Source organism: Pundamilia nyererei, unplaced genomic scaffold (assembly GCF_000239375.1).
Source record: "Pundamilia nyererei isolate P.nyererei 1_Seehausen unplaced genomic scaffold, PunNye1.0 scaffold00044, whole genome shotgun sequence".
Classification (NCBI taxonomy): domain Eukaryota; kingdom Metazoa; phylum Chordata; class Actinopteri; order Cichliformes; family Cichlidae; genus Pundamilia; species Pundamilia nyererei.
In genome coordinates this window covers 1,712,763-1,740,718 of record NW_005187445.1, presented here as the reverse complement: position 1 = coordinate 1,740,718, position 27,956 = coordinate 1,712,763, and the positions used below count along the sequence as shown (strand labels likewise).

At 39.4% G+C, this 27,956-nt stretch overlaps 3 protein-coding genes across 4 annotated transcripts in view; all 3 read left to right on the top strand.

Annotated features, from left to right (window-relative positions):
* Positions 1-176: 176 nt before the first annotated feature.
* LOC102215246 (calcium-independent phospholipase A2-gamma-like) lies at positions 177-6,181 on the top strand. The gene is made up of 9 exons (XM_005731693.2): positions 177-366; positions 1,126-2,561; positions 2,696-2,848; positions 2,931-3,088; positions 3,663-3,757; positions 3,854-4,025; positions 4,123-4,180; positions 4,335-4,529; positions 5,325-6,181. Exons 2-9 carry the CDS (start codon positions 1,209-1,211, stop codon positions 5,781-5,783), a joined length of 2,643 nt encoding a protein of 880 aa, XP_005731750.1. The 5' UTR covers positions 177-366; positions 1,126-1,208; the 3' UTR covers positions 5,784-6,181.
* Positions 6,182-6,439: 258 nt separating this feature from the next.
* On the top strand, positions 6,440-24,865 carry nfascb (neurofascin homolog (chicken) b). 2 transcript variants are annotated; one of them, XM_005731691.1, is made up of 29 exons: positions 6,440-6,900; positions 8,373-8,478; positions 9,293-9,437; positions 10,122-10,249; positions 10,350-10,455; positions 10,561-10,751; positions 11,108-11,230; positions 12,327-12,545; positions 13,027-13,138; positions 13,297-13,484; positions 13,568-13,699; positions 13,796-13,939; positions 14,914-15,025; positions 15,115-15,278; positions 15,375-15,522; positions 15,678-15,802; positions 15,893-15,994; positions 16,122-16,319; positions 19,164-19,234; positions 19,334-19,556; positions 19,990-20,105; positions 20,868-21,078; positions 21,215-21,337; positions 21,577-21,750; positions 21,951-22,082; positions 22,331-22,400; positions 23,158-23,169; positions 23,320-23,355; positions 23,493-24,865. In XM_005731691.1, the coding sequence occupies exons 4-29, from the start codon at positions 10,174-10,176 to the stop codon at positions 23,722-23,724; spliced, it is 3,540 nt and encodes a 1,179-aa protein (XP_005731748.1). In that variant the 5' UTR covers positions 6,440-6,900; positions 8,373-8,478; positions 9,293-9,437; positions 10,122-10,173; the 3' UTR covers positions 23,725-24,865. The 2 variants fall into 2 exon arrangements, with proteins under 2 accessions (XP_005731748.1, XP_005731749.1); XM_005731692.2 differs by having other exon boundaries at positions 8,373-8,607.
* Positions 24,866-27,389: 2,524 nt separating this feature from the next.
* The window catches only part of LOC102200099 (acidic mammalian chitinase-like), a 4,708-nt gene continuing 4,141 nt past the window's right edge, over positions 27,390-27,956 (top strand). The window contains exons 1-3 of the mRNA XM_005731821.1: positions 27,390-27,452; positions 27,540-27,569; positions 27,661-27,872. Coding sequence (XP_005731878.1) covers positions 27,428-27,452; positions 27,540-27,569; positions 27,661-27,872 — 267 coding nt within the window. The 5' untranslated portion in view covers positions 27,390-27,427. The remainder of the gene's footprint in view (positions 27,453-27,539; positions 27,570-27,660; positions 27,873-27,956) is intronic.

Genomic DNA, 27,956 nt, shown 5'->3' with positions numbered 1-27,956 from the left:
GTTTGGTGTGTGTGATGTGTGGTGATGTTTAAAGCACCCAACATGAGTTCACTGAGACCTTAAGCTGTCACCCCATCCCTAATTTTAGACTTGTGCTTGTCAGCAGTGACAACACATGACCTTAAGCCTGTGTGTCTTATTGAACACTGGCCAAGCCAGTTCGCACCCCCCATACACACCCCCAGCCCAGCCCAGCAAATGAGATTAAAGTCCTGCGTGTAGGAAGGATTGAATCAAGTGTCAAAACACAGCAGAAAAAAAAAGCGACTCTGACAGTCTGTCAAAACTGCTGTTCTGGATTTTAGAGAGCAGGCATCTGCACGAAGAGGAATTGTGAAGACAGGAAAACTTGGTGTTATGTTTCAGGTAAATCTTTAGTGTGTACGCTTTCAACACATATTCTGTCAAGGTTACATTTTCTGTCATTCGTGACCTCTCCTTGCTTAAGTGGAAGACTTTAACCTATGTCGATGTTTGATTATTGCATACCCGAGCTGTCTGCCTTTTAGTTTGTATAGCCACCTTAGTGCATGCACTTCATTTTACATGGTATTAACCATTCCACCATTATTGATAAGGATAAGAGATTAACTACAGGCAAAGCCGTGTGTGTGTGTTGTCAAAATGGAAATATGGAAGTACAGATACACCATAGAGAGTTATTTATAGGCCACGCTTTTTTCTGGAGGTTTCATGTTACATTCTTGTGGAGACAGCATAAGGAAAGAAAGGCACCAGACTATTGTAAAACATGATGCCTGTAGTTTGATCAGTCAGAGTTGTTTATAGTTGTTTATGTGCATGTCATCAGCGCAGACAAGCTTTGGAAACATGAATGCAATAATTTTATAATTTTATGTAATATCCCTAGTATTAATATTTCATCTTTGACTCACAACTTTCTCATAATTAGATTTACAAGTAAAAATGATGAAACTATCATGAGCTGCACTTCTTTTTGTTATAATTAGCAAAGTTTCTGATCATGTATGACTACTAAAGCTCAACATGTCAATATCATGTGTCATGTAAGCATTTTGTTTAACACACTCCTGCAGCCACAGAGCGTCATTATTGTGTAGCGCTGACTTAGTTGTTGTTCAAATGTTTTGTTGACTTTTCCAGATTCCTGCTGAATATGCCACTGCAAGCTGACTCAGTGCTGAGTGATATTTAGGCTTTGACTGAGTGCCGCTCATCAAGACAACATGGGTCGTTACCTGAGCACAAAATTGTGTTCATGTTGTGTGAACAGGACATTGAAATTGTACAGCAAATATAAATACACAATGAACCTTCTCAGAAAGGACCATGGTCTGACTAAAGCACCACTCTGCCTTGACCTACATAGATATTTACAGCTGTCACCTCCTCAACCTTCCAGGTTTGCAACAAAAGCCACTTTTAAAAAAGTAAAGCACAGCGATACAACCTCTACCTTTTATAGCCTCCTTAGAGACCTTACAGAAAAGTCGAGACATCTTCAGGCTCTGCGTTTTTATTCATCTTCTAATAAGGATGTCTTCAAAGCCAAAGCTCCAGTTGGGATTTTTGACGAGGCTCAGAACAATTCTCTTTTAAGTTCGGTTGGAGGGTGTCTTGGTCAATCATTTAATCAATTGTCCAGACACATTAACATTTATTTCAAAAGAAAAGAAGTTTTAAGTCTGTCTGAAAATGCCAGTGTTGTCATGTCTACTCCAGAGTATGCTTGCAGGTCACAGAGGATTAGTCAAAGTCAGCAAGCAGCCACAGAGGAAAATATACCTGAAAGCAAAGACACAACACAGACCTTGAAATATAAGGACAAACAGTGGGACTCTGTAACAAGTCATTCAACTCAAGAAACATCTGGACTGCAGTTATTTCACATCAGCTCTCTCACGACAAGATTTGGTGAGGGTTACGATTATGTTGCTCATCACATTAACACAGTTTTCTCTCAGGGTTTGGCAAAAGTTCAAAAGCAGGAGAATTTGGAGCCTCCTTCCAAAGAGACAAACAGACGGGAGAAGAGACGAAAAATACAAATCAGAGGTAAACAGTCTCAAGTAAAGGCAGCACTGGAACCCGACAGTAACTCCAGTACCTGGGAGGAAGGATACCTTCACTTTGCAAGGCACATTAATAAATACTTTGGTGCCAAAGTAACAGATGAAGCTCAGAATACGAAAGAACAACCTCTCATAGAGAAGGATTGGACTTACAAGAAACACCTTTTAACACAATCCACCTCACAAACTCACAGTGCCAGTTTACAACTGAAGCAAGAAGAATCTATCACCCCAGGAGCTGCAGGCAGTTTCCACAGCAGCTGTAATACAACTAAAATCAGTGAGAACTATTTTCAAACATCCCAACACATCAATCAGTATTTCAAGGGTCAAAGTGGAGTGAATGAGGACACTGAATCCCAAAAGTCCCCCAAGAGACTGAAGAGTGTATCTTTTATGGATTACCTCTGCAACCCCACAAGTACCATTCCAGAACTGCTGGGTGTTTATCGAAAAAGCAACTCCAAAACTGCCATCTCTGCCCCGCGGGCAGTATTAAATAAAAAGGTGAGTTAAAGTAACATTTTCATTAATTCCCAGTTAATGCCCCGATGAACTAAGTAAGATAAAAATCTGCTCTCATTAGTAAGAGGCTAAAATACATAAAAATGAACTTTGATGCGATTCTGCTTGTTTGTCAGCTTGTCTTGAATAGGAAACAAGCAGATGAAATGACATGTGTGTTCGCTGATAGCCTGAGACTGGCTTCTACTCCAGAAGATCTGACTGACTGCGTAGAAGCACTCAATGAACACCTTATCCACTACCCCTCATGCAAAGCCTTAATCTGGAAGGTCTGTTGAGAATTAAACACAAATACTTATATTTAACAGTTGTTTTAATCTCATTAAATTTAAAACATGTGTTTGTTTCCAGGAGAAAATTGCAGTTTCAATGCTGAGACAACGGAAGAACTATGAACATAACCAGGAACTTCAGGCTGCATTAAGAGAAACTTTGGCTCTTATCGGATATGCGGATCCAGTCAAAGGCCGTGGCATAAGAGTCCTCTCAATTGATGGTGGTGGAACGAGGTAAATGTAAGAAAAAATAGATCATTAAGCACTCAAAACAACTTTAACTACACATTCATGAAGCATTTTGTTTAGTACACATTAAGCACCATAACTAGCTAACATTCATGGTCAATTCAGAATTACCAGTTAACCTAGCATGTATATCTTTGGACTGTGGATCACAGGTATTCCTTGTATGTAAAGTGGTAAAGTACCTCCTTGAACTCTATCATTCAAAACCACCCTTTTCTTTGATTTGATCCATGTCGGTTAGGCTAAAATCCATCTGAATACATATAGGTGAAATCTGACCTGGTACAGCCTCTGTGCAGAAAAATTTGAAGCACCTGTACAAACTACAAATATTTTTCATTTTCGTTTCTTTTGTATTTTGGGTCACTCCAGGAAAAATCAATCAAATACATTTATTGTGTTTTTACTGCTGTTAAATGTCAAAATGGGTTTAATTTGAGCCAAACAGTATATAAAGGTTAAGCTGTGCCTGATGGTATCCACTGTTTCTGTGTATGACTATGCTAATGTGTTCATATTTCTGGGGGTTTATGTTTTCCTTTTTCTTTGCATTTTTCAGAGGTGTTGTGCCTCTTCAGATATTAAAGCTGTTGGAGGATCAAACAGGCAAAAAGATTCACCAGCTGTTTGACTACATCTGTGGAGTGAGCACAGGTGACATATAGTAAACTGAGACTAACATTTTAATGCATGCCTGTCTGAATCTACAGCTCTATTTAAAATGCATGTCTCCGCATCTGTTTGTTGAAGGTGCTGTCCTAGCCTTCATGTTGGGTTTGGCCCGTTTTTCTATAGAAGAGTGTGCTGACATGTATCGTCGTTTTGGTTCTGAAGTATTCCGGCAAAACCCACTGGTTGGTACTGTGAAGATGGGCTGGAGCCATTCTTACTATAACACTGAGACCTGGGAGACGATACTCCGGTTTGCACATAAGAGACACATTAAATGTGCTTCAGTCCTTCAAAGGAGTAAATTTTTAACAAGTTAATAAGACACTGCTTGTTTTCATTCTCATTAGAGAGAAGCTAGGTGATAGAGTACTTATTAAAACAGCCAGAGATTTCTTCAGTCCCAAGGTAAGAATATTGCACTTTCACAGAACACCAATAAAAGGACTTCCAAGCTGCTGTATTGGAGCACCCCGCTGTGGTGAGATTCCATGTTTTGATTCCAGCTTAAAAACTGGAGCTTGCACAGCTTTAACAGTTGGTTTTGTTGGTGTCTGCTCAGGTTTCTGCAGTCAGCACAGTGGTAAACTGGGGTACCAGCCCTAAGGCTTTTGTCTTCCGCAACTATAACCACAAACCAGGTTCTCTCAGCCGTTACGCAGGAGGCTCAGGCTACCAGATGTGGCAGGCAGTGAGGGCATCGTCAGCCGCCCCAGGATACTTCCAGGAGTTTACCTTAGAAAATGACATTCACCAGGTTGTTAATGACAGTTTCCAATGTTGACATGTCCTTGTTTTGTCTCAAATGTGAATAGGCGAAATAAACATGTGATTAACTGAAGGACTATGAAGGGGGTGAAGGTTAACCTTACTTTTTGCTTTAAGAAAAAAAAACATTAATAAATAAAATGCCCCAATAACTAGTGGCAATTGTTAGCCATTAATCTTTTTTCTAATGACAGTCAATGAAGTGAACACAAAAATTGGTGAATTGCAGTGATGATGCAGGCACACACATAATAGATGTGTGTGCCTGCATCATCACTGCCTGCATCATCACTGCAATGATGCAGGCACACACATCATTGCAGTGATGTGTGTGCCTGCCCCAATCTTCAGTGTAAGAATGTAAGTGAAATAGCATTAATGGAGTTGGTTTACAAGACCTTATGTGCAAAAAAGCTCCAAACAAGTGTTAAACAGTATAAAAGCATCATTGTAGGAGCTTTTCAGTGATGTCAACACACTATGGTCATCCTTTATATACAGTCTTTGGTTGGATACAAATTCCATACAAAAACCCAATTCAACATATCGCATTCCGTTCAGGAAAAAAGAAAAATGCCAGTCGCTCCCTTTCCTATCACTCACACCTTAATACTTTTCTACAATTCTTAAATCAAAAATATAAGAACCTCTGTTGATATTGTATTTGTTTTACTTTAAAGGAGTTCTAATCATTCAGGCTTTTTTTCTTAAGCTTTTTTGTGCAGGTTTGATTTGAACAAAATGCTAATTTCTCGGCTTTATAGATTAATTTGTGTCTTATTAGGATGGTGGAATCACCCTGAACAATCCCTGTGCCGTGGCTGTCCATGAAAGCCATTTGCTGTGGCCAAACCAGGACTTCCAATGTGTGCTGTCCCTGGGCACAGGTCGCTATGACAGTGCTAAGAAGGGACCTGCTACCTCCACGAGCCTGAGGGCCAAAATCAGCAATCTGATCTGCAGTGCCACTGACACTGAAGGGGTTCACACCCTTTTAGATGACCTGCTGGCCCCAGATGTCTACTTCCGCTTCAACCCCATGCTGAGCTCTGATGTGTCGCTTGACGAGAACCGGCCGCAGGCCTTGGACCAGCTGCAGAGAGACACACAGAACTATCTGGAGAGAAACCAGCTAAAACTGGCCAGACTTTGTTTAGTGCTTTCAGCAGAACGCTCAGTTATTAGGAGAACGAAGGACTGGTTCAGTGAGAGGGCCTGGGAGATGAAACAGAGATTGATGTGAGTAGGTGAGATAAAAGATGTCTACAAAGAGATGTATATCATATGCATAGAAGCACACATAACAGAAACACTTTAAAGGCAACATCCATGATATAAACGCTGTTTGACAAAATTTCGTTTTTTGGCTTGTGGTGTATGTCATGATTTTGAGTTTATGTGAGGCAACCAAAAGCTCATCATCTGAGCTTTGCTAAGCAGTTCAAATGTGCAGAGGTTTTGTGTGTTTTTGTCTGATCTTTTGATATATTTTCTTTTGACTTTATGACCTAGACAGAACAAATACTCACAAGCACTTTGATGCACTTTTTTAAAAAACGCCTAATGTATAAATATAGTTCACTATAGGTCTTTCTGTCTTTGAAAATCAAAGAATATTTATTTAAGAGTCTATGTTTCATTAAACATATTAAATGCCACTCTTCAGGGTTTTATTTTTCAGATTACTGCAGTCTTTAAAAGTTTATAAGTGAAAAAGAAGTCCTCCAATCACTTGACTACAATGGGTTAAATCCCCCCCATGTGCCTGGAAGCCGTGCCTCCGTGTCCACAAAAAGCTGACTTTGTTTCAGACAGAAACGCTTTGTCTAAGAGAGAGTGTGTATTCGTGCCAGCCAGTGTGAAGATACAAGGTCAATGACCCACCCCCATCTACCATCTATCTCAAAATCAGAATCAGCACAGACAAAAGAAAAAATATCACCTCTTACAAAGCTTTAAATTATTTTTAATAGATGCTGGCTGGATGCCCCCAAAACCTAATCTATGAGCTGGTGCATGATATAGCAGTTCTGTTTTAACTTCCCACCCATCACAATGAAGATGACGTTATATTTATGTGTGGATTTCACAATGGATTTATTATAACAAGCTCTCAGGGCCTGTTCGCCAAGCGTGTGACCCAGGCTAAGGACAGCCATCCGAATCAGACTCCCTTGCCAGGCTCTGTCACCTTTTTTAACATAATGGAATAAAAGAATTGTACTATACTCAGATGTTGCTGGAGAGGTAAGGCACAGTGTGGACATGTTGCTGTGACAGAAGATCGGGAAAAGGTAGGGATCTGCTTTCAGCTGAACACGAAGTGGAAGAAGCAACCAAAGACCAAAAAAGACTTAAAGGTAGGACACTACACATTTACCAACTGTAATTAGGACTACAGTATATGTGGTGTTATAAAGAACATTAGAAAACTTTAGATTAGCATCAAGTGTCTTGTTGGGCCAATGAGTGTGTTATTCCTTGCATCTGTCTTTCAAGGAAGTCTTAATGATGTCATAGTGTGAACTGAGATGTGGGGCTGGTCGACAAATGCATCAGCAGATTTATGTGAGAGTGAGCGCTATGTTGTGCAGTTCCTGCGCCTGACATTTAGAGAACTGATATGCATTAGCATCATTTTTGGAGCGGTGATGTTATAACATGAATGAGGTGGATTCGGTGTTCATGCATGATGTCCCAGGAACAAATCCATATGACTCATGTAATCCTTTGGCTTTTCCTCTAACACCACTATCAGGTCCATCTTTTGAAATATCTATGGAAATGTGCCACAATTTTCTAGATTAATTGACACACAGAGATTTTGTACAGATGGCCACTGACTTCTTCCCATGAAAGTGACATTTGTAGTTTAATTAGTAAAATTTATAACATCTATGCATACCCCCATGTACTTTGTATTCAGTGCAAAATGACAGCTAAGGTACAGTAGCTGATACCTTTTAAATATTAAAATATGTGTGCATAAGATGTTAAACATTTAGATCTCATGTATTTAAAATATGGTAACATGTGTAGTCATACAAATATAAAAAAAAATACAGATATTATATTGTATTTCATTCAACTGAGCACTTCTTCCCAATAAAGTGTATGCATTTTTTCCACATGGACATTTTTGGGGGAGAAATGTTGTTACAGTTTGCGCTCATCAAACTATAAAATGAGTATTCAGCTCAGTGAGGCAGTATTGTTTTGGCTGCACAGTGGTGATGATGTAATTTCGCACAGTGTCCTGCTCAACAGAAGTTTCTTTCCATCCTATTCTTCTGCTGTCTCTGATGCAGTGACGTCAAAGCGCAAACGATAGGTGCTCTGACTCTGAACAAGCATCTTGTGTGGTTGAACACTCCCTCTCACATGCCATCTGCTCTTACCCGAGCCCTGGGCACTCGTGCCAAAGGGGACCTACGAGCATAGAGACCTTTTTGTCGTCACCGAGCTGGCCTCGTCTGCCTCAGTGCCATGCAATCTGGTGCATGGCACTGATCACGGCTCACTTTCAGGCCTGCTTCAGTCCAATCTATGGGGGAAAAATGCTTATTCTGAGAGCCAAAGGGCTTAACACACCCCTTGTGCTTTTGTGTCCTATGTGAGCCAAGTCAAGATGTGTTTCTGATGTTAATGGAGGATTGTAATGGTGTCCATTGTAGATGCACTGATATTCTCTCTTCTCTGAATTCTTTTTATTCAGTAAAAAGAAAGAAAGAAAAGAAATCTATTACCATGATAAAGCACTACTTAATCATAATATTTAGTTTTAAAGATTTGGAAATACAAATTTTGACTATACTTTTATTTTAATCCTTAGGTTGCAGTGCCACCTCATATTACCCCACCTCAACACCGAGCTATTGTTCTATCCAGTCGGTGCTGGTCTGTACATGCAGCATGTGAATGCCTGAAAGCCTACACAGGTCAGGACACTGTCAACAGCCGTGAGATGGCTTTTGTCTAACACAAATACAGCTTCTCCTGCATCTTTGGCACCTTCTAGAAAAGAAAACTGCTCTCCGCCTACCCCGTAGGATTTTCTCAGATGAATGGTAATGACCTTTTCCTGCTTTCCAATGAGTGTGAATGACTGAGTGTAGAAAACTCTCTTTCACAAAAAATTCAATCAAATCATAATTGGTATTTTGAAAAACAAAAAAACAAAAACAAAACATTAGTCTTGTTTCAATTGCCTTTGTCAGGATGTCATGTGATACGAGATGTGCCAGATGCAGTATTTATACACTGGAAACAGATATTGCTTTCATGCTCTGCTTCCCAGTTCTCTGCATTCAACAATAAAGCCCACATTTTGATGTCATCATAACCAGCAAGAATGCAAACTGTACAGAATCTGGGTTGTTCTCTGCTTTCATGTGGTCCAGCCTCATTTTTACTAAACAGATTTTGCTCACACCGGATCAAGCAAACATTTTTCAGCTGAAGAAAATACAGGTGCTGCCAAAATATGCTCAACCATGTAACAAGCCTCTCTTGATATACCGTAGTCATTTTTTAAAAGTTATTCTTTGAACTTCATTTTATTTATTGTGCAAAATTAGTTTTGTGACCACGTTGATGAAGTGTTCAGCATTATGACAGCCTGGTCAGAGCAGTGAAGTGGGTGAGGTGGAGGTGTTGTGTGGTGCTCATTCATTATTCATGAGATGGGTGGGCAGAGTGTAAGTGGCAGTGACGGACAGAAACTCAATTACTGATGTGTATGAACTCCTCTAGGGTTCTTGACCTGATATTTGAAGGGCTGGAGTATTAATTTCTACACTGCACGAACAAGAATAATTTCCTGAAGTCATTGGATTATTGTTGCTGTGTGAAAGTAACAGAGATGGGGAGGAGAAAACCCTGATTTGGCACAAGTGAGGTAGGTTCGCATAACTTTTTTGTTTCAAAGTCCTGACACATTCCACAGTTCATTACATATTAATAGCAAACAGTTTTAAATAGAGGCATCGAATGAATTGGTTTTTGTTCACACTGACAGATTAATTGTATTCGACCTTCAACATGAACTTAACCGCAATTTATTCTTGTCAGGCATTCGGAGGATTCATTTACATATGTGGGAGGCAGTCACTTGTAGACAGCTTAATAACCACAGATTGTGTTGTTTGTGTAGTTTGCTCGCAGTTGTGAAAATATTCTGTTAGTAAATCTAACACAGCAGCAGCTTCTAAACAAGTCTTTCTAAGTACAAATACACATCACGTAAACTGCAATTTTATGTCACTTTTTTTAGGTTTTCAATGGGAAATATTTTACTTTCTACATCTACAAGATTTTTCCTTAAAAAGAAAACAGTTTAATGCTAATAGATTTTAATACTACATTGTTTTATAGTAAACCAGTTATTCCCATAACTGCACCTCAAGCGGCACTCATAATAACTACAATATACGGTTTTCATTTGTCACAGGAAAAATTTAAAGTATATTTGCTTAGGTACAGTTTAGATTGTGAACTATGAGTAAAATGTTTTCTTCACTTTATAATTTGTTCAAGATGTAATGTCTGCTAGATGTCTTGTGTTACTTTTCGTTCAAACTAGGAGTAGAAAAATAGGTGATCACAATCAATTCTGGACTAAATGAAATATAAAGATGGGGACACTGGTCAAACCAGCGCTGCTGCTACTTTTATGGCAGAGTGTTGGGGCTTTGAACGTCCCTCTCGAAGGTAAGCGAATATCTTAAGACCATTGGCTAGTTGTAAATTTATGTCTATGAATTGTTTTTTCACATTACATCTTAAACTGACTTTATTTCTCTGCCTGCAGTCAGACAACCCCCTACTATCATAAAGCAGTCAATGAAAGAGCACATTGTTGACCCCAAAGGGACCATGGTAATAGAGTGTGAAGCCAAAGGAAACCCTCATCCTATGTAAGACCTAAATAATCCACTGAACTGATTTTTTTTTTTTAAACTTAGATTGGCAAACCACTGATTTTTTTTCCCCGGCGTTTTTTCATTTGCTCATTTATGAAGTTTCTCATGGAGGCGTAATGGGAAGTATTTCAATGTGGCACGTGACTCTCAGGTGTCAATGCGCAGGCGCTCAGGGACTCTGGATATCTATGCCCGGAACAATCCAGAAAAGTATGAGGCAGAGTATCAGTGCATTGCCTCCAACCAGTATGGATCTGCATACTCCCACAAGATCATACTACAATTATACAGTAAGTTTGTCTGAATCTAGCAGTGAAAAAGATGTACAATGACTTCAGTGTATTGGTTAAAAATATCTGGGATGTATAAATAAATGACAACAAACTGTTTCCATCCCAAAAGGCTTTCATTGTTTAAAGAATAATTTGCTATGGTCTTTTCCATTTATTAAATTAAATTTAAACTTAAAATACAACTAGAAACACAGAAAACCAGAAGATCCAAGACCCAAAACAACAATATGTATATTAAATATTAGCAAGTATACCAGTAAGCATGGGGCCAAAACATCCAGCATCAGCCAGTATTTAATGAGCAGTGTTAAGCAAACTTTGCAGCTGAGAGGAGTTTGATTCTATTTGTGCAGGACCCCCTGTGTGGCCAAGAGAGATTGTGGAGCCTGTGGTGGTGAGTGCTGGCTTACCGCTTGTCCTGTCCTGTGACCCTCCACCTGGCCCACTTAAACCTGAAACATACTGGATGTCCAGTTGTAAGTGTCTGATACCAAATGAAATGCTAGATCAAGTCTAGGGTCAAATGAGCAAAAACAGGAAGATTTTGATGATGTGGTATCTATGTTGGCCCTAAGAGGTCAAATGCACTGCAACCTAAGAAAACATCAGCAAAAAGAATAATGCTACAAAAGCACTTAAAACACAACAAAAGTGGAATAAAACATAATGAACATAGAATAGAGGGAGATAATAGCATGATGTAACAGTTTCAGACTGCACTGATATGCACTGAGAAGAACTGCAGGATTGATCTATGTTGTGAGGGAAATGAAGATGCAAAGTTTTGTGTGTTCTAATCGCATGATTCATATAATACTGTAAATACATGCTTGCTATTATTTGTAACCAGTTCCACCTGTCACGGTGGGGTGTGCCGGTGTTTTAGAAACAGGACCCAAAAGCAGAAGCTGACAGAGGAGTTGCAGGTTCTAACACAAAACGAGCCTTTATTTTGGCTGAAAAAACAGCAGCAAACAAGAAACTATTTTTTTTTTAAAAACTAAGAACACTATGAAAAAACTGTGAACAATATGACAGACTATGAAAACTGTGGAGAGAATAACAGACAACCTGACAATGAAACACAGAAAACAGAAGACTTAAATACACAGGAGCTGATCAGGGGAAGTGAGAACACATGGGGAAACAGCTGACTGAAATTAAGCATAATGACTCACAGGGACGTGAAGCTAAACACAATCACAAAAACACCGCAGACTCTTTCAGAATAAAGCGGGAGACAGGGAAAAATACAATAATCCACGAAATAAAACTAAAATACACACACCACTGGGTCTCAGTACCATGACACCATCAGGCTACTGTCTCACCTAAATAACTTCTATTATTTTATGAGCTTTTGTGGTGTTTTTCTACATCTGTTGTGTTGTATTGAGGCTTCCACCGTGACTTTTTTTCTACTTCTGTTGTATTTTGTGCACTTTTGATGCATTTGTCCATTTGATGGCATTTCCTTGGGTTGCGGTGCATTTTACTTTTCAGGGCCACCATTGGCATTACACTTCTAAAGCAATGTGAATAAGGAATTTTTAACTCTGTCCTTCATTTCAGGTTCATATGCGAGACCTTTCAACTGGCCCATTCAGACAGCTTTCCCCACCATGCAGCCTGTGCGGCAGGACCGCAGGGTTTCCATGGGAGTCAATGGAGATCTATATTTCTCTAATGTGTTGTTCAATGACTCTGTTGCTGATTACTGCTGTAATGCCCGATTCCCGTACAAAAATGTCATCCAGCAGAAGATGCCTGTAGTTGTGAAGGTGCTTACGAGTGAGTATAACTGTGTTCATAATTATTTCTAAATGTCCTACATCCTCAAGGCTTTTCAGTTTGAAGGTTCTGCACAATATCTAATCCTGAAATCAGCTGGAGCCACTCTTCCAGTTTCCCTTTCACAGCACCTAATAGTCCTATTACATGGGTCTACTACTGGGACCCTTCTGGACTTTATCCTCCACATCTGCTCCTTTTAATATCTCAGCTCTTGGTACTTCTTAGTTCCATTGTGCTAATCCTTTAATGTGGCTGTTGGCTGGTATTAGTTTATCTATCAGAGCTGCTATCTTTGGGTTCTATTTGGGTTCCTATTCCTTTTGGAGCTAGTTTAACTCACTGGTTGAGTAGGTGCCCGTGTGCCACAAGGCTGAAATGTTAATTATTAAGCTTTTATACTTGCTGTTGTGGATGAGGAGTGTGATGACTCAATGTTTGAGGTGTTTGACGGGGATTTTCTGGTTATTTTTCTCCAAAGCTCATGCAGTGGTTGAGGCTGCTCCCACCTGGCTGTCTCCTAAAGGCTCATCAAGCTCAATATTGGTCCTGCAGGGGGAGGAGCTGCTCCTGGAGTGCATTGCTGCAGGAATGTGAGTCTTCAATAAGGATCACACACACAAAAAAAATTGTAATTTCAAGTTTATGCCACAAATGATTATACAACAGTTTATTTTGTGTTTAGTGTAAGTATTTTCACCTTGAATTCATGAAAGTTATCCTGTGTAAAGCCTTGTTTGTCATTATTAAGGCCAACTCCTCACATTACCTGGGCCAAGGATGGAGAGGACTTGCAAGTGGCATCTCGCATGAAAGTGAAGAACTTCAACAAAATGATTCAAATCCCAAAAGCATCTTTTGAAGATGCCGGTGAATACACCTGCACTGCTAAAAATAGGTTAGGCTACGCTGAGCACACAATAACTGTCAGGGTCAAAGGTGAGTTCTTCAGAAACATAGAGTATTTTATGTTTGGACTGATAATTATAATCCAAACTAATAACATATTTTCTCTTTGACAGCGACTCCTTTCTGGTTGGAAAAACCCACCAACCTGATTTTGGCACCAGAGGAAAATGGACGGTTGGTGTGTCGCGCTGATGGGGCTCCTCGTCCCACAATCAGCTGGTTCATTAACGGAGAACCGATTGAAAGTATGTTTTAGGAGATCTTGTCTAAAAGGCATAAAAATGAATAAAAAAATATTGTGCCTAACTTTTATTTTTCCTTTTTGGTGGGTCTTTTTTCAGCTGCTACACCACTGCCTAACAGACAGGTTTCAGGAGAAACGCTAATCTTCCGCAGTGTAACAACTGAAAACACTGCTGTCTACCAATGCAATGCTTCAAATCAGTACGGCTACTTATTGGCCAATGCATTTATTAATGTGCTACGTAAGTTACCAGCCACTGTCATTCATAACATTAATTAAAACAGAGTTATTTTTAAAGAAAACAAATGTGTACACTTATGTCTGCATTTTTATTTTGTTAAATATGAACAAAATTATAGCAGAAGTGCTGCTACGTATCTGGCCAGAAAGACCAGTACCAGTGTGTTAATTTGATAGTTCAATAAAAGGCTTCATTTAGTTAAGAGTGAGAAAAAAAAATGAGTTCACGTTGGCAATTTTGTCTCGTTATACAATATTTTAGAAAAACAAACAAAACGCTAGATTTTTGCAAATATTTATGGGTGTTTTCTTGTCTTTTTTTCTGTGCTACTTGAACACTAAAGTGGCCCTCCAATGAGATGACAGTGCCAGCAGTGGCCCACAGCTCATTTAAGTTTGAGACCCCTGCTTTACACCGATTTATAATTACTCATTTGAAAAGTTACTCTTTACGAGAGTGAAACTGTTTGTTAGCATTTTTTTTTAACTTTCTTTACTCAAAACTACATTTGAAAATGTAATAGGTCAATTTATTAAGCACAATAGGCAGTCACAGTTCCATATTTTATATGGTAAATATTACATTTAAATAATAATCCTTTAATTTCGCTGCCGATAGTTTTGACGTAACATTGAGTTTTTATGTGTATCAGGTTTAAAGATTTGCAGTTCAGTCTAGGCTTAGGATAATAAAGAGTAATAAAATCAACCATGCACATCTATCAACAATGGCAAAATACTTAACAAATTATGTAGTTCAGTTCTTACAGATGAGGGTTTAATTAAATAATCACATTTTGGACCGGTCATTCCCTATCTGAGGTAGAAATAACACGTTTTTCTACCGCTCGTGTCCTTGCCATGATGCATTGTTTAGGCCAAATTTGCTTTTTTTATATCATGGGAGAGTATACTGGGTGCATATTGAAGTCAAATAATCACTGATGATGCTGCAGTTGCTCCCTTTTCCCATAGATGCAACGCCACGAATCCTTGGGGCAAGAAATGAATTCATCAAAGTGACTGAGGGTAGTCGTACCTTTTTAGATTGCCAGTACTTTGGTTCTCCAGTGCCTGAGTTGAGATGGTAAGATGGCGTGTGACACTGTTATGATTTATAAATCCACTCACAGTAAGTGTGTGTCTTAACATATGTCCATGCTTCTTCTTACACAGGTCCAAATATGGGCAAGGAAATCTTGAAGGAAATCGTTTTAAAACCCACAGCAATGGGACTCTGGAGATCAAACATATCAAGATAGAAGACCAAGGAACTTACGTGTGTGTAGTCAGCAACATTGCAGGGAGAGATGAGGATCAAGTCAGAGTAGAGGTCAAAGGTGAAGAGTCATTAAAATAAAAAATAATTGAATTGGCAATAAAATTTGACATAATTTTTTTTTCATTGTACATTATTGTATTTATTTTGTTTGCAGAACCCATATTAATTGTCACAAGACCACAGAGTATGAAAGTCATGCGTGCAAGTGATGTCCGCCTGGAGTGTGGTGTAACAGCAGATGTCACGACTCCTATCACAACCACTTGGCTGAAAAACAAAAAGCATCTCACTCTTGGTTGGAGGTAGGATTATTGTGTATTATTTACTGTTAATTAAAGTACATTTATGCATATATGAGTACATATATGAGGCCCGTTTGTGCAACTAAGGTCATATTATTAGTTTCAGTGTAATCAAATGAGCTTCTAGGTCTCACCAATTTTATTCAATTTCTCAGAATCTCAATGGATGAATCAAATCTAGTGATTACTAATGTAAACACAGGCGATGAGGGAAATTATACATGTGTCATCAAGAGTGAGCTTGAACAGAAATCTGCCTCAGCACACCTAATGGTGATGGGTATGAAACACTGAAACCAAAGATATTTTATCAACCATATGACATGCTGAAATGTCTTTTTAATTATTTCTGTATTTATTTTATTTATAGACCGTCCAAATCCTCCCACTAACTTGGAGTTATCTGATCCATATGAACGTACTGTAAGACTGAGCTGGGTTCCTGGAGATAGCAACCACAGCCCCATAACAGGTAAAAGATGAAAACTCAAAAAATTACAAAAGTAAACACTTTTTTAAACATTATTACCATTTTTGAGGACTCTTTTGCTGTATTAACTAGCATTTTGGTTGTTTTTGCATTCTTTGTTCTCTCGCAGAGTTCTTAGTGCAGTATGACGACGATGATTGGTTGCCTGGAAAGTGGAGAAATCTTTCAACGTACCCAGGGAACCTCAACTCTGTCATTTTGCATCTCATACCTTTTACGTACTATGAGTTCAGAGTCATCGCTATTAACGAAATTGGAGCTAGTCGCCCTAGTCGTCCATCTAAGCGTTTTCAGACCAGCGGTGCACGTGGGTGTCATATGTTTTTGTTTGGGACAATAAATACTCAGAGTAAAGACTGGGATATATGACAATGTTGTGCAAAAGTTTTGAAGTACCTCTTATTTCTTTATATTTTGCTAGGAAAATTGTAAATGTGTGGAAATACAGTATATGAGGCAAAAACAAAGTTTTTATAAGTCTGATGAGCTTCAAAGTTAGTATTTGGTATGACCACCTTTATTATTTAACAAAGCCTGAACTCTCTTAGGCAAGCTTTAATGTAATTTCTATAGGAAATCTTCTAGAATAGTTCTCTTTTTGGATATTTGCAGTTTTTTATTTTTCTGTCAAGAAGATCCCTACAAGCTTCAATAATGTAGCTTTCCAGGCTCTGGGGAGGCCAATCCATGGCTGAAGTGTTCCATTGTGTGTTTTACTATCCAGGTATGCTTTTAGTGCACTGGTTGTGTGTTTGAGATCATTGGCGTTGCTGAATAATGAAGCCATTGCCAATCAAATGCTTTTCAGATTATACGGTAGCTCATCTGTCATTACATTTATGCTATCATAATTCCATCAATCATGACAAGATCTCCAACACTGCTGACTGAAATGCAGGACCAAACCATGGCAGAGTCTCCACCATGTTTTACAGATTTGAATCATTACTCCACAAATCGCTACCTTATCGTGGTGGAGGGTTTTGTGTCCCAGGGATCCCAGGGGCTATGTTGTCTGGGGGCTTTTGCCCCCTAGTAGGGTCTCCCATGGCAAATTAGTCCTGGGTGAGGGACCAGACAAAAAGCAATTCAGAAGATCCCTATGAAAAGACCATCGAGGGAATAGTTCACCCTGCCCGGGATAGGGTCACCGGGGCCCCGCCCTTTAGCCAGGCCCGGGGAGGGTGCCCAAGGGCAAGCATCTGGCCTGGCCGGGCCCCATGGACTAAGGCCCGGCTAGGCACAGCCCAAAAAAGGGACATGGGCCCATCTTCCTGCTGGCCCACCACCCGCAGGAGCCACCGTAGGAGTCGGGTGCAATGTCAGCCGGGCAGGAGCCAGGAGCGGAGGTCCTAGCTACCAAGACTGGCAATTGGGACATGGAATGTCACCTCTCTGGTGGGGAAGGAGCCTGAGATAGTGTGTGACCTCACCTCAACGCATGGTCTGGGCTCTGGAACCAGCCTCCTGGAGAGGGACTGGACTCTGTCTCAGTCTGGAGTTGCCCCTGGTGAGAGGCGGCGGGCTGGGGTGGGTATCGTGGTATCCCTTGGGCTTGGTATATTGGGGTTTCTCCCCAGTGGATGAGAGGGTTCGTTCCCTTCGCCTTCGGGTCAGGGAATGGGTCTTGACCGCCGTCGGCACTTATGCGCCGAGCAGCAGTTCAGAGTACCCAGCCTTCTTGGAGTCCCTGGGTGGGGCACTGGAGGGTGCTCCTCCTGGGGACTCCATTGTCCTACTGGGAGACTTCAATGCTCACGTGGGCAATGACAGTGAGACTTGGAGGGGCGTGATTGGGAGGAACAGCCTCCTGGATCTGAACCCGAGCGGTGTTTTGTTATTGGACTTCTATGCAAACCACAGTTTGGCCATAATGAACACCATGTTCGAACATAAGAGTGTCCATCAGTGCACGTGGCACCAGGACACTCTAGGCCACAGGTCGATGATCGATTTTGTAATCGTATCGCCAGACCTGAGGACATGTGTTTTGGACACTCGGGTAAAGGGAGGGGCTGAGCTGTCAACTGATCACCACCTGGTGGTGAGTTGGATCAGGTGGCGAGGGAGGACGCTGGACAGACCTGGCGTGCCTAAACATACAGTGAGGGTGTGCTGGGAACGTCTAGCAGAGGCCCCAGTCCGCAAGATCTTCAATTCACACCTCCGGCAGAGCTTCAACAGCATTCCGACGGAGACTGAGGACATTGAGTCCGAATGGACCATGTTCAGCACCTCCATTGCGAAGCCACTGCACTGATCCACGGCAGTGGATCAGTGCAAGGTACTTGGTACTTGGTGCCTGTTGTGGTGGTAATCCCTGAACCAAACGGTGGACCCCAGAGGTGAGGGGAGCCACCAAGCTGAAGAAGGAGTCCTATCGGGCTTGGTTAGCCTGTGGGACTCAACCAGTCTACATGTGTTTTGTGGACTTGGAGAAGGCATTCAACCGTGTCCCACGGGGGTGCTCCAGGAGTATGGGGTGTGTGGCCCATTGCTACGGGCCATTCAATCCTTATACAACCATTGCAAGAGCTTGGTCCGCATAGCCGGCAATATTCAGACTCGTTCCTAGTGGGTGAAGGGTTCGCCAGGCTTGCCATTTGTCACCAATTCTGTTCATAATTTTTATGGACAGATTTTCTAGGTGTAGCAAAGTGGCGGAAGGCTTTCACTTGGGTGGTCTCAGGATCTCCTCTCTGCTTTTTGCAGATGATGTGGTTCTGTTGGCTTCATCGGGTGATGGCCTCCAGCTTGCCTTGGAACGGTTCACAGCACCTCCAAATCTGAGGCCATGGTCCTTAGCCGGAAAAGGGTGGAGTGCCCACTCCGGGTCAGGGACGAGTTCCTGCCCCAAGTGGAGGAGTTTATGTATCTCAGGGTCTTGTTCTCGAGTGATAAAAAAGATTTGTTACTTTTGCAGTTATTTTTCTTTTTGAGTAAATAAATGACAAGTAATAAGTTAATCACTAAAAGTCCCAGAAATAAGCTTTTAGATGTTTTGCAAAACCAGGCACCTCCCAACTCCCAACTTCTGATCTTTATGCTAAGCTAGGTTCCATTAGCTAGCTAGCTTATGTTTCAACTGTAGTAAATGTATCTCTCTGAATCACAAACAGTTTTTCAAAATTGTGTTCATTTTTTTGCACAGCTCCAGATATAATCCCAAAGAATTTAAAAGGCGTAGGTACATGGAGAAATAACATGGAAATCAGCTGGGAGGTAATCAGAACTTACATAATCCTTCTTTTATTTATCACTAATATCTTCACATATCTTCGCACAATAAAGCTTTCTAATTTTATAAAAACATGCTTTTAGCCTCTAACCTACAGAGAGTGGAATGGACCCCATCTAAAGTATCTGGTCTGGTGGAGAAGGAGAGATTCTCGAGAGGAGTGGAAGAATGCAACCACTAAGTGGCTAAAATATTACATCTATGATGCGGATACCTTTACTCCTTATGAGATCAAAGTCCAGGCAGTGAATGACTTTGGGCTGGGACCAGAGTCTTCTGTTGTCATTGGTTATTCTGGTGAAGGCCGTACGTACCTACATTTCTTTTATCATAACATAGTAAGGAGTAGGAATTTTAGAAGGAAATCAACACATGTTGGTGAACTTCATTGTACTTTGGTAGATTCTCTGCTTCACTACATTAGAGATTACAAACTGTTCTATAGATAGACTTTCTTTAATTTGGTATAAAGCACCATCTAAAGCCAGACTGTTCCCCTGATTAATTTTTTGCATTTAGTTTTTTGTCAGACTGGCTGTCAGCTGATATTCAATTTACAATAATGGTGGGTGTTCAGTATTAGTATCAAATAATGAGGTCAGTTTACATCCAAGTATTCCTGGTGAGACAAAAGCAGGGAATCATGAATAATTTCGTAGGAAAACGGTTTTTGTCATTACATGTTTTATGCTCACTGATAGCAAAGACGAAATTCAGTGCCATCTCTGTTTTCCCCAAGGCCCAACAACAGCACCCCTGAACCTGAGAGTGTCCGACATCGAGAGCACTCAGGTGACTCTACACTGGGATCCAGTGACAAGTGACACAATTATGGGAGAACTGAAAGAATACAAGGTGAATTCAGCATTTGATAATGGACAGTAAATTTGCACTACATTTTTATTTATTGACATTCAAAACTAAGGGCATTTAATCATTTTAATTTAATGAAATGCAGCTGGTGATGAACGCAATCAAAAGACTAAAATATACCAGGTTTCATTTGATATAATGGTGTCTAAAACATTAATACCAGCTGAGAAAGAAGTCTCAGAGTGTGCTCTGTGTGAAAAGTTATATACTATACATCTAAAAGAATCAAATGCAAAACAGTTTTTAAGCTAACCCAGTTAACCCATTCTGCATTTTCCATAATTGCCATTCAGTTAAATTACATTTTGAGCTGTTGCTTTATCATTTGATTTCTAAAATTTCATTTTTCACTGTATTATCAGTACACCGGGAGAGCAGCTTGCAGCAACCACATTATATATTAAATAGTGGGCCTGACCATCCAGTAATTAATCAGTTACACTATACATTAGATATTACTGAAATTCTGAATAATAATATAATTTTTTATGTATGAACTTATCTATCTTTTCGGCTAATTTCAAGGAAAAAAAAAACCTTTACCCTCATGTAAAAGAAACTCTGGCTTAATTGGTCTGTCATTGTTTTATCTGCTTTTCCCATCTTAAGAGGAAATCAAGCTTAGGTTGATAAAATCATACAGTAGAAAGATTTTTTAGTTTCATGTTGCTATGTAACGTGAATACTCGATTGCTTGTTTGGAGAGCAGAAGATCTAAAATGTGTGTTGTCTCTCGTCTCTCAGGTCTACTACTGGAGGGACAGCAGCCAGCTGAGGTGGCATTGGGTTGACAGAGGGATGAAGTCCAAAGAATTTCCTATCAATGGCCCAGACCCCTCTGGGGTCCTTGATGAGCTTATTCCCTACAGCAACTACAAAATGTACATAGTTGTGGCAAACAGTCGATACGAAGGGCCGCAAAGTAATAACATACATTTCTCAACACCTGAAGGAGGTAAAAGTGTTACCACTTTGTCAACAAAACAATAATTTTAGAGATTAGCCTCTATCAATCACAAGCAATTCACAAATTAATGTGTTTTTCCTCCCCCTGGTATGTTTATCATCTGCTGCTGTGTTCTCTCCTGTAGTACCATCTGCTCCTAGATCCTTCAGGATCCAACAGCGACATCTGGACAGTATTTATGTTGACTGGGGCCTGCCAGCAGAGCCCAATGGCATAATTACTGGGTATTCCCTCAAGTACCAGACAGGTATGAGCTGAAAACACTCTGAAAGAACAGGAATCTGATTATTCTAGTAAAGCTGGCAAAGGTCCTCATCTATGTAACTCAACAGTGCTCTTAAATAAGCACTCAAAGATCAGAATATGACTAAAGCACGTTCTTATGAACACTTGCATAGTCACTCTCTGAGTAGGGGAGGTAGTTAATAGCTCAGCACCAGTATCAACAGTTCTCCCTATAAAAGGAAATGCCCACTCTCTCCACAGTGAACGCCACCAGGGGAGAGGAGCTGCGAGTTGAAGAGCTTCCTCCTAATGTGACAAGCTTCTCAATCCGCCGATATGACCGATACACTCGATACAGATTTTCTGTGGCAGCACAAACTCGCCTAGGGATAGGCGAATGGCATACAGAGGAATCACCCCACTACACTACAGAGAGTAATTAAGTCCTTTCTTCAGCTAAAACTGCTTAAAGCTGCTCCATTGTCACAAGGGGTCACAGCAAGTAGCTCAGCACATGCCCAGCAAATGTGTAAATCACAACACTTTAGAGCCACCTACTCAGACAAATAAAATAAACACTAAATGACTATGTTCACATTGGTTTACTTAATGATGTGTGCCCTTGCGTGTCTCAGTTTATGCTCAGGATCAGGTGGATATCACCACTCAGGGCTGGTTCATTGGGATAATGTGCGCTGTGGCTCTCATCGTGCTAATCCTTCTCATCGTCTGTTTCATCAAGCGGAGCAGAGGAGGAAAATACCCAGGTAGGGTGGTGATGCCTAACTGTAGCTGTAGAAAAATTTTAAGGCCTTACATTTTGTAGTGTTGGTTGAATAGAATTTTAAAACATCTTGGGTGTTGTCATTTGGGATTGTTTTACCAAATTTTAATACAGTATAAAACAAACAATTAATTTATTTTTTAAAAAGAAATACAAACTATCAAAAAAATTGTTAGTTATAGTCATATTCAGGCTCCAGGGTGTTAATAAAGCTCATTGGTACTATTTCAGTACGGGATAAAAAGGACATTTCACTGGAGCCGGTGGATGACAAAGATCAGGAGGGATCATTTGATTATCGGTAAGTTTTACCTTCTCTGGAAAATGAATGAATTTTTTAATTCAGACACTAACAAAAACTTTTACTGCTTCTCCCTGAGGGAAGTTGTGATTTAACAACACCTCAAATCAGTAAATAATATTATCTTACCAAACTGCTTTACAAAGTATTCAATGTTTGCAATGTTTCTTAAGTCATGTAATTTATTTTGTAATTGCACAGTAATAATACTCGACAAGGAAGATGTGTATTATGTTTGTTATTGTTATACTGTAACACTGCACCACACTATCACTGTTGAAAACTATAACTAAAATTAAAACTTTGAAACCCTGAAAAATTAGATAAAAACAGCCTATTTGTTTACCTATTATCCATTTGCTCCTGTGCATTTTTCTCTTGGTTTCATAAATTAAAGCTGCCCAGTGGAACTGCTGTTCCCGTGTCCTTCATCATAAACACGTTACACTTAACATTTTATTTTGCTAGCACATTGCACCCTCCTTCTGCATGTATGTGATCAGTGGAACAGCAGGGAACTAAATACTTATATACCATTATTTCTTTATAACTTTAATGTTGATTTAAAACTCCATTGGGTATCTTTAATTTTGATTAGATTTTAGCATCACAATGCACAGGTTCAAATCTTATTTTCATTTGATTTATAATAACTCTTTGATCATAATTACATTAATCTGTGTTTTTCTTTTTTTTACTCTGCCTTTTCTATCTAAACCCTTCCCCTCCAAAACCTCAATCCTTTTCTTTTTCAAAGGTCCCTTGAAAGGTATGAAAAAAACCCCAAATATTGACACTTTGTATTTATACCTGTGCGATCCTGGAAAGATGCTACAGATTTGTGAAGCTGCAAAAACTGTATTTGTACTTGCAATGTGTAGTCAGTCCTCTGACACACTGAATTCTTTTCATATTTTAGAATAGCACGTGTGTCCACTCTCCCCTACCCTCGCAGGTATGATCATTTAGTACTGCAAATTCTTTACAACTACTTTATAATAAGATTGAATCATTTTATTTTTTTATCTTTTCCAAAATATCTTGAGTTTTTATTTATTTTTTAATCATTCATTCCTTCATTGTTTTTTGTAGAGAAGAGGAACGAGGGCTTCAAAGAGGTCAGCCATCTATTGAGGCAATGATGAAGCGATCAGACAGCGATGACAGTCTGGTGGAATATGGAGAAGGGGGCGAGATACCATTCAATGAAGATGGCTCATTCATTGGCCAGTACACAGGAACCAGGAGAGACGTCAGGGAGTTGGACTTTGGTGGAAGTCTGGAGCTGCACTCACCAATAAATACCATCTACTCCCTGGCTTAACACTCAGATGTCAGACTGTGCTTCTGAAATACACAGAGCTATTTGTCATGTGGTTTCACTATCCCTGCATCCTCCACCTTCAATTTAGAACCTGGAGGAACTTTTATTTGTCAGCAGGACACAGCTTGAGAGTAAAGTGCTGTTTAAGCCCTCCCTATCCTTGCAGACAGCACAACTTTCAGGCATTTATGGAATAAAATGTAGAAAAGTTGGAATAATTTTTCTATAGAGATGTGATTTTCTTTTTAAACAAAGCTTTTATCTCTTTTGTAAAATACAAATATACATTGTTCAGTTATCCTATTAGGAAAGAGACACTTGCTGCGGATCACAGGAGATGGAAGTGGAACAGTTTATCATGTTGATAAAAATGGGTTACAAGGACTGATCTAGATTGGTTCTATCATTTTTTTTTCCTGCTAATTTCAAGAAATCTATTATTTTTGAATACTTGCAGTTTCATAGAAGGGAAGTATCCTACTTTCACCTGAAGGGGAACCATCTATCAATTCAATTTTTTTCTGCTTATCCAATTCACAGTCGCCAAGGGGGCTAAAGCCTATTCCAGCTGTCCTAGGGTGACAGGTGGGCTATACTCTGAACAGGTGCCCAATCTGTCACAAGGCTAAAATGCAGGACAGACAACTAGTCACATTCATACCTATGGGCAATTTAGATAATAAAATATCCTAACCTCATGCCTGTCTTAGGACTATGGGAGGAAGCCAGACTACCCAGAGATAACCCACACAGACATGGAGGTTATCGTGTCCGCAACTGTGCCACAAAAAGGGAACTACAAATAAAGGAAAATAAAATCTCTCCATGGACTAACAATTCATTTGTCAGTTTCAAATCTGATTCTGTATGAAACAAGATGTCAAACCATTTGAGGAATCAATTGTGAGCCATAAATCAACTATAAAATCAGAGGTCACACATGAACCGGTCTCCTAATTTCACTCACAGTAAAAATGATTAATATTTATGTAACAGCAGGTTTTTTGTTTTTTTTTGACTACTAATGCCACCTCTGTATTAAGACTGTTATATCTAATTTTAAATAAAGTGAAAGTATTTCTAGGATGTTTCATATGACTAAATATTGAAACCAGCTTCTGTATCTTGGAATTTTAAAGGGATACCCAAAACTTTCTTTTATTATCATTCTTAGAGTTAGCTTTTAACATCAATTTAGGGTTAACCACTGTAACACATGACCACAAAATAATGTTCAGTCATGTTATTGCAGAGTGGAAAGAACATGAGTAACGCACACATGTCCAGATGTTACAGTCACATGAGATAAGTATATATGGGGCGATCGTGGCTCAAGAGTTGGGAGTTCGTCTTGTAATCGGAAGGTTGCTGGTTCGAGCCCCAGCTTGGACAGTCTCAGCCGTTGTGTCCTTGGGCAAGACACTTCACCCGTTGCCTACTGGTGGTGGTCAGAGGGCCCGGTGGCGCCAGTGTCCGGCAGCCTCGCCTCTGTCAGTGCACCCCAGGGTGGCTGTGGCTACAATGTGGCTTGCCATCACCAGTGTGTGAATGTGTGTGTGAATGGGTGGATGACTGGATATGTAAAGCGCTTTGGAGTCCTTAGGGACTAATAAAGCGCTATATAAATACAGGCCATTTACCATTTACCATATATACATATATATATATATATATATATATATATACTTATCTCATAGTTTAATCTATCATTCTAATTGTCCACAAGGATGTTTCACAAGTGGAAAACATTCATGACAGTTGGTGGTCTTCCCAGTCAGCTTTGTCAAAATTGGGTCATGCAACAGGGCAATGACCTCAAGCACACCATGAAATTTACAACAGAATGACTGAAAAACAACAGAATGAACGTGTTGCAATGGTCCAAAGTCCAGCCTCCAGCTTAATCCAAATGCTATGGCAAACAGGAAAGTGAACTGAACTTAAGCAACACTAAAAAAAGAGTGGGTTAAAATTCCACCACAATGATGTGAGAGGCTGCATGACTGAAAGTCATACAGAAAAACATTAATATGTTATTGCTCCTAAAGGTGAATCTAGAATCTAATTAATCTTTCATACACTGCTTCTGCTTCTGCTTCTGCTGGCTTGATTTTTGTTAAATAAATATTGACTTCATATATTATATCATGTGTTCTTGTTCACTTGAGGTCGTTTTAAGGCTCAATGATGGTGTTAAAATTACAAAAAATCGAATTGAAAGAGACTGTTAATTACAAATTGCACTAAAAAGATAAAAACACTTTAATTCCCCTGAACCTTGGACAATTCACTACGATGTGGCAGGTTCACTGTAATCCATCATTACACCATTGGGGATTAACTTAAAGACAAAACGATATGTTATCTAAAATCTTTCTGGTTTATCTGCTATAGCTCTGAGTTATCGTTGTCATGCCCCTCCAATCAAGCATACCTAGGGGTTAGCTGGTAATGTTAAAGGGTTCAAGACTATGAGAGAGCTGAAAGAAAAACAATGTTAAATGAACTTCAAATTATCAAAGATGTTAGATTTGGATCAGAAGGTTCCAAAACTAGATAAAAATTTATCCTTTGGAGGTTTTTAATCATGTATCATATAATAACATTCACTGAGCTTATCAATGTACTTTAAGTTTTTTATTTAGAAAAATATATGTTGAGATTAAAGAAAAATAATAAGCTGTTTTTTTGTTTTTCTTTTGTTTTTCTGTGAGAGGAAAAACATCTAATAATATCCTGAAACTGTCTTTCTTGTTGTTCTTATCCTTCTGAAAATGTTCATCTTTAAGCTTGGGACTGATAAATGCCAACAACTGAACAACAACTGAACAACTACAACAATGATCCAAATCATTAATTAAACCTCTATTATCAATTATTTTATCAATTACATCTCATTTATAAAGGTGATTACGTGTTTATCATATAAAAATTACAGAAAAATGATCATCTTTGGGTTTCGGACTGATTATTTGTAATTGCAAATAAACACCAACAAACTATTTTTTATCGACCAAGTGATCCAAATTATTAAATAAACCATCAATTATTTGATCAATTACTTCATAAAATAATCTCATCATTAATAATCTCATTATTTACAAAAGTGATACAAAGCTGCAGCGCTAATTTATTTGAGGCATAACACGAAGCAACAGTGTGTAACTAAACGAAAGACCACTTTGAAGTTTGTTGTTAGCTGTTTATCAAGACATTTCTATGGAAACCAGTATGATCATGATGTTCTGTAAAATACGATGCATCGGCTCACAATGTTATCAGGTCCTCTTATCAGCAGGAAATGACCTGAGGTGATTTCACTGTAGCAGGTTGAAGAAATTTGGAGTCAGATTTATCAGGTAATAAAAGCTATAAGCAGTCATCTTATGACTGATGCATTTATTACATTTTGTTGGCACACAGCCTTTGTCCCTGCCCTATCGGAACTATAAAAAGGACTCCCTGGAGTATTTGTGTCAAACTACCTGTGAAAAGTTCATCATCAGAGCAAGAAGGTTTTCGTGACTTTAATATGCGTAGCAGCAGTTCACAGAAGAATTAGCTGTAGAACGCAGAGTTAGTTTGATTCTGTCAAAATCAGTCTTACAGTGATTCATGAAATTTTGAATAATTATCGTAAATAACTATTTGTTGGTGTTGCAGATCACATGTTGCAGATAGAAAAAGGATCAACTGATTCAACATGGCTCAAGTAACAATCTTGGCTGGTAAATAAATCATCATTATTTCAGTTACTAATTGATTCAAAAGTGTAAAATTCTGCAAAATAATAACTAATATATTTGTTTTTCCAGGTTTGTCCCTTTTGATTTGTCTTCAAGTTGGTATGTATTGATCATCTATATGTATTACTGACACGTGTTTCTGAATTACATGACTTAAAATGAGAAAAAAAAATTCTCCTCTTTGCAAAAGTGTCTTCAACCAAACTGGCATGCTACTTCACCAACTGGTCCCAATACAGACCGGGTGCTGGGAGATACATTCCTGAAAATGTAGACCCCAACCTGTGCACACACCTGATCTACGCCTTCTCTGTAATCAGCCCCTCAAATGAGATAACAATGTACGAGTGGAATGATGATGTTCTTTACAGATCCTTCAATGCCCTCAAGAACAGGTGCGTGGTTGAAATATTACTTTAACCGTGGCTTTGTTCTCAATCATTAATAACAAAAGTGTGCAAGGTTCAGCAGCTGTTCTGGCATGAA

Excerpts from the sequence above, each read along its gene's own strand:
- LOC102215246 (XM_005731693.2), top strand. The coding sequence starts at position 1,209 with ATGGGTCGTTACCTGAGCACAAAATTGTGTTCATGTTGTGTGAACAGG. Across the intron at positions 3,089-3,662 it reads ATTGATGGTGGTGGAACGAG|AGGTGTTGTGCCTCTTCAGA; the intron begins GTAAATGTAAGA and ends TGCATTTTTCAG. Across the intron at positions 4,530-5,324 it reads TAGAAAATGACATTCACCAG|GATGGTGGAATCACCCTGAA; the intron begins GTTGTTAATGAC and ends GTGTCTTATTAG.
- nfascb (XM_005731691.1), top strand. The coding sequence starts at position 10,174 with ATGGGGACACTGGTCAAACCAGCGCTGCTGCTACTTTTATGGCAGAGT. Across the intron at positions 15,523-15,677 it reads CATCTCACTCTTGGTTGGAG|AATCTCAATGGATGAATCAA; the intron begins GTAGGATTATTG and ends TCAATTTCTCAG. Across the intron at positions 21,079-21,214 it reads TTTCTCAACACCTGAAGGAG|TACCATCTGCTCCTAGATCC; the intron begins GTAAAAGTGTTA and ends TCTCTCCTGTAG.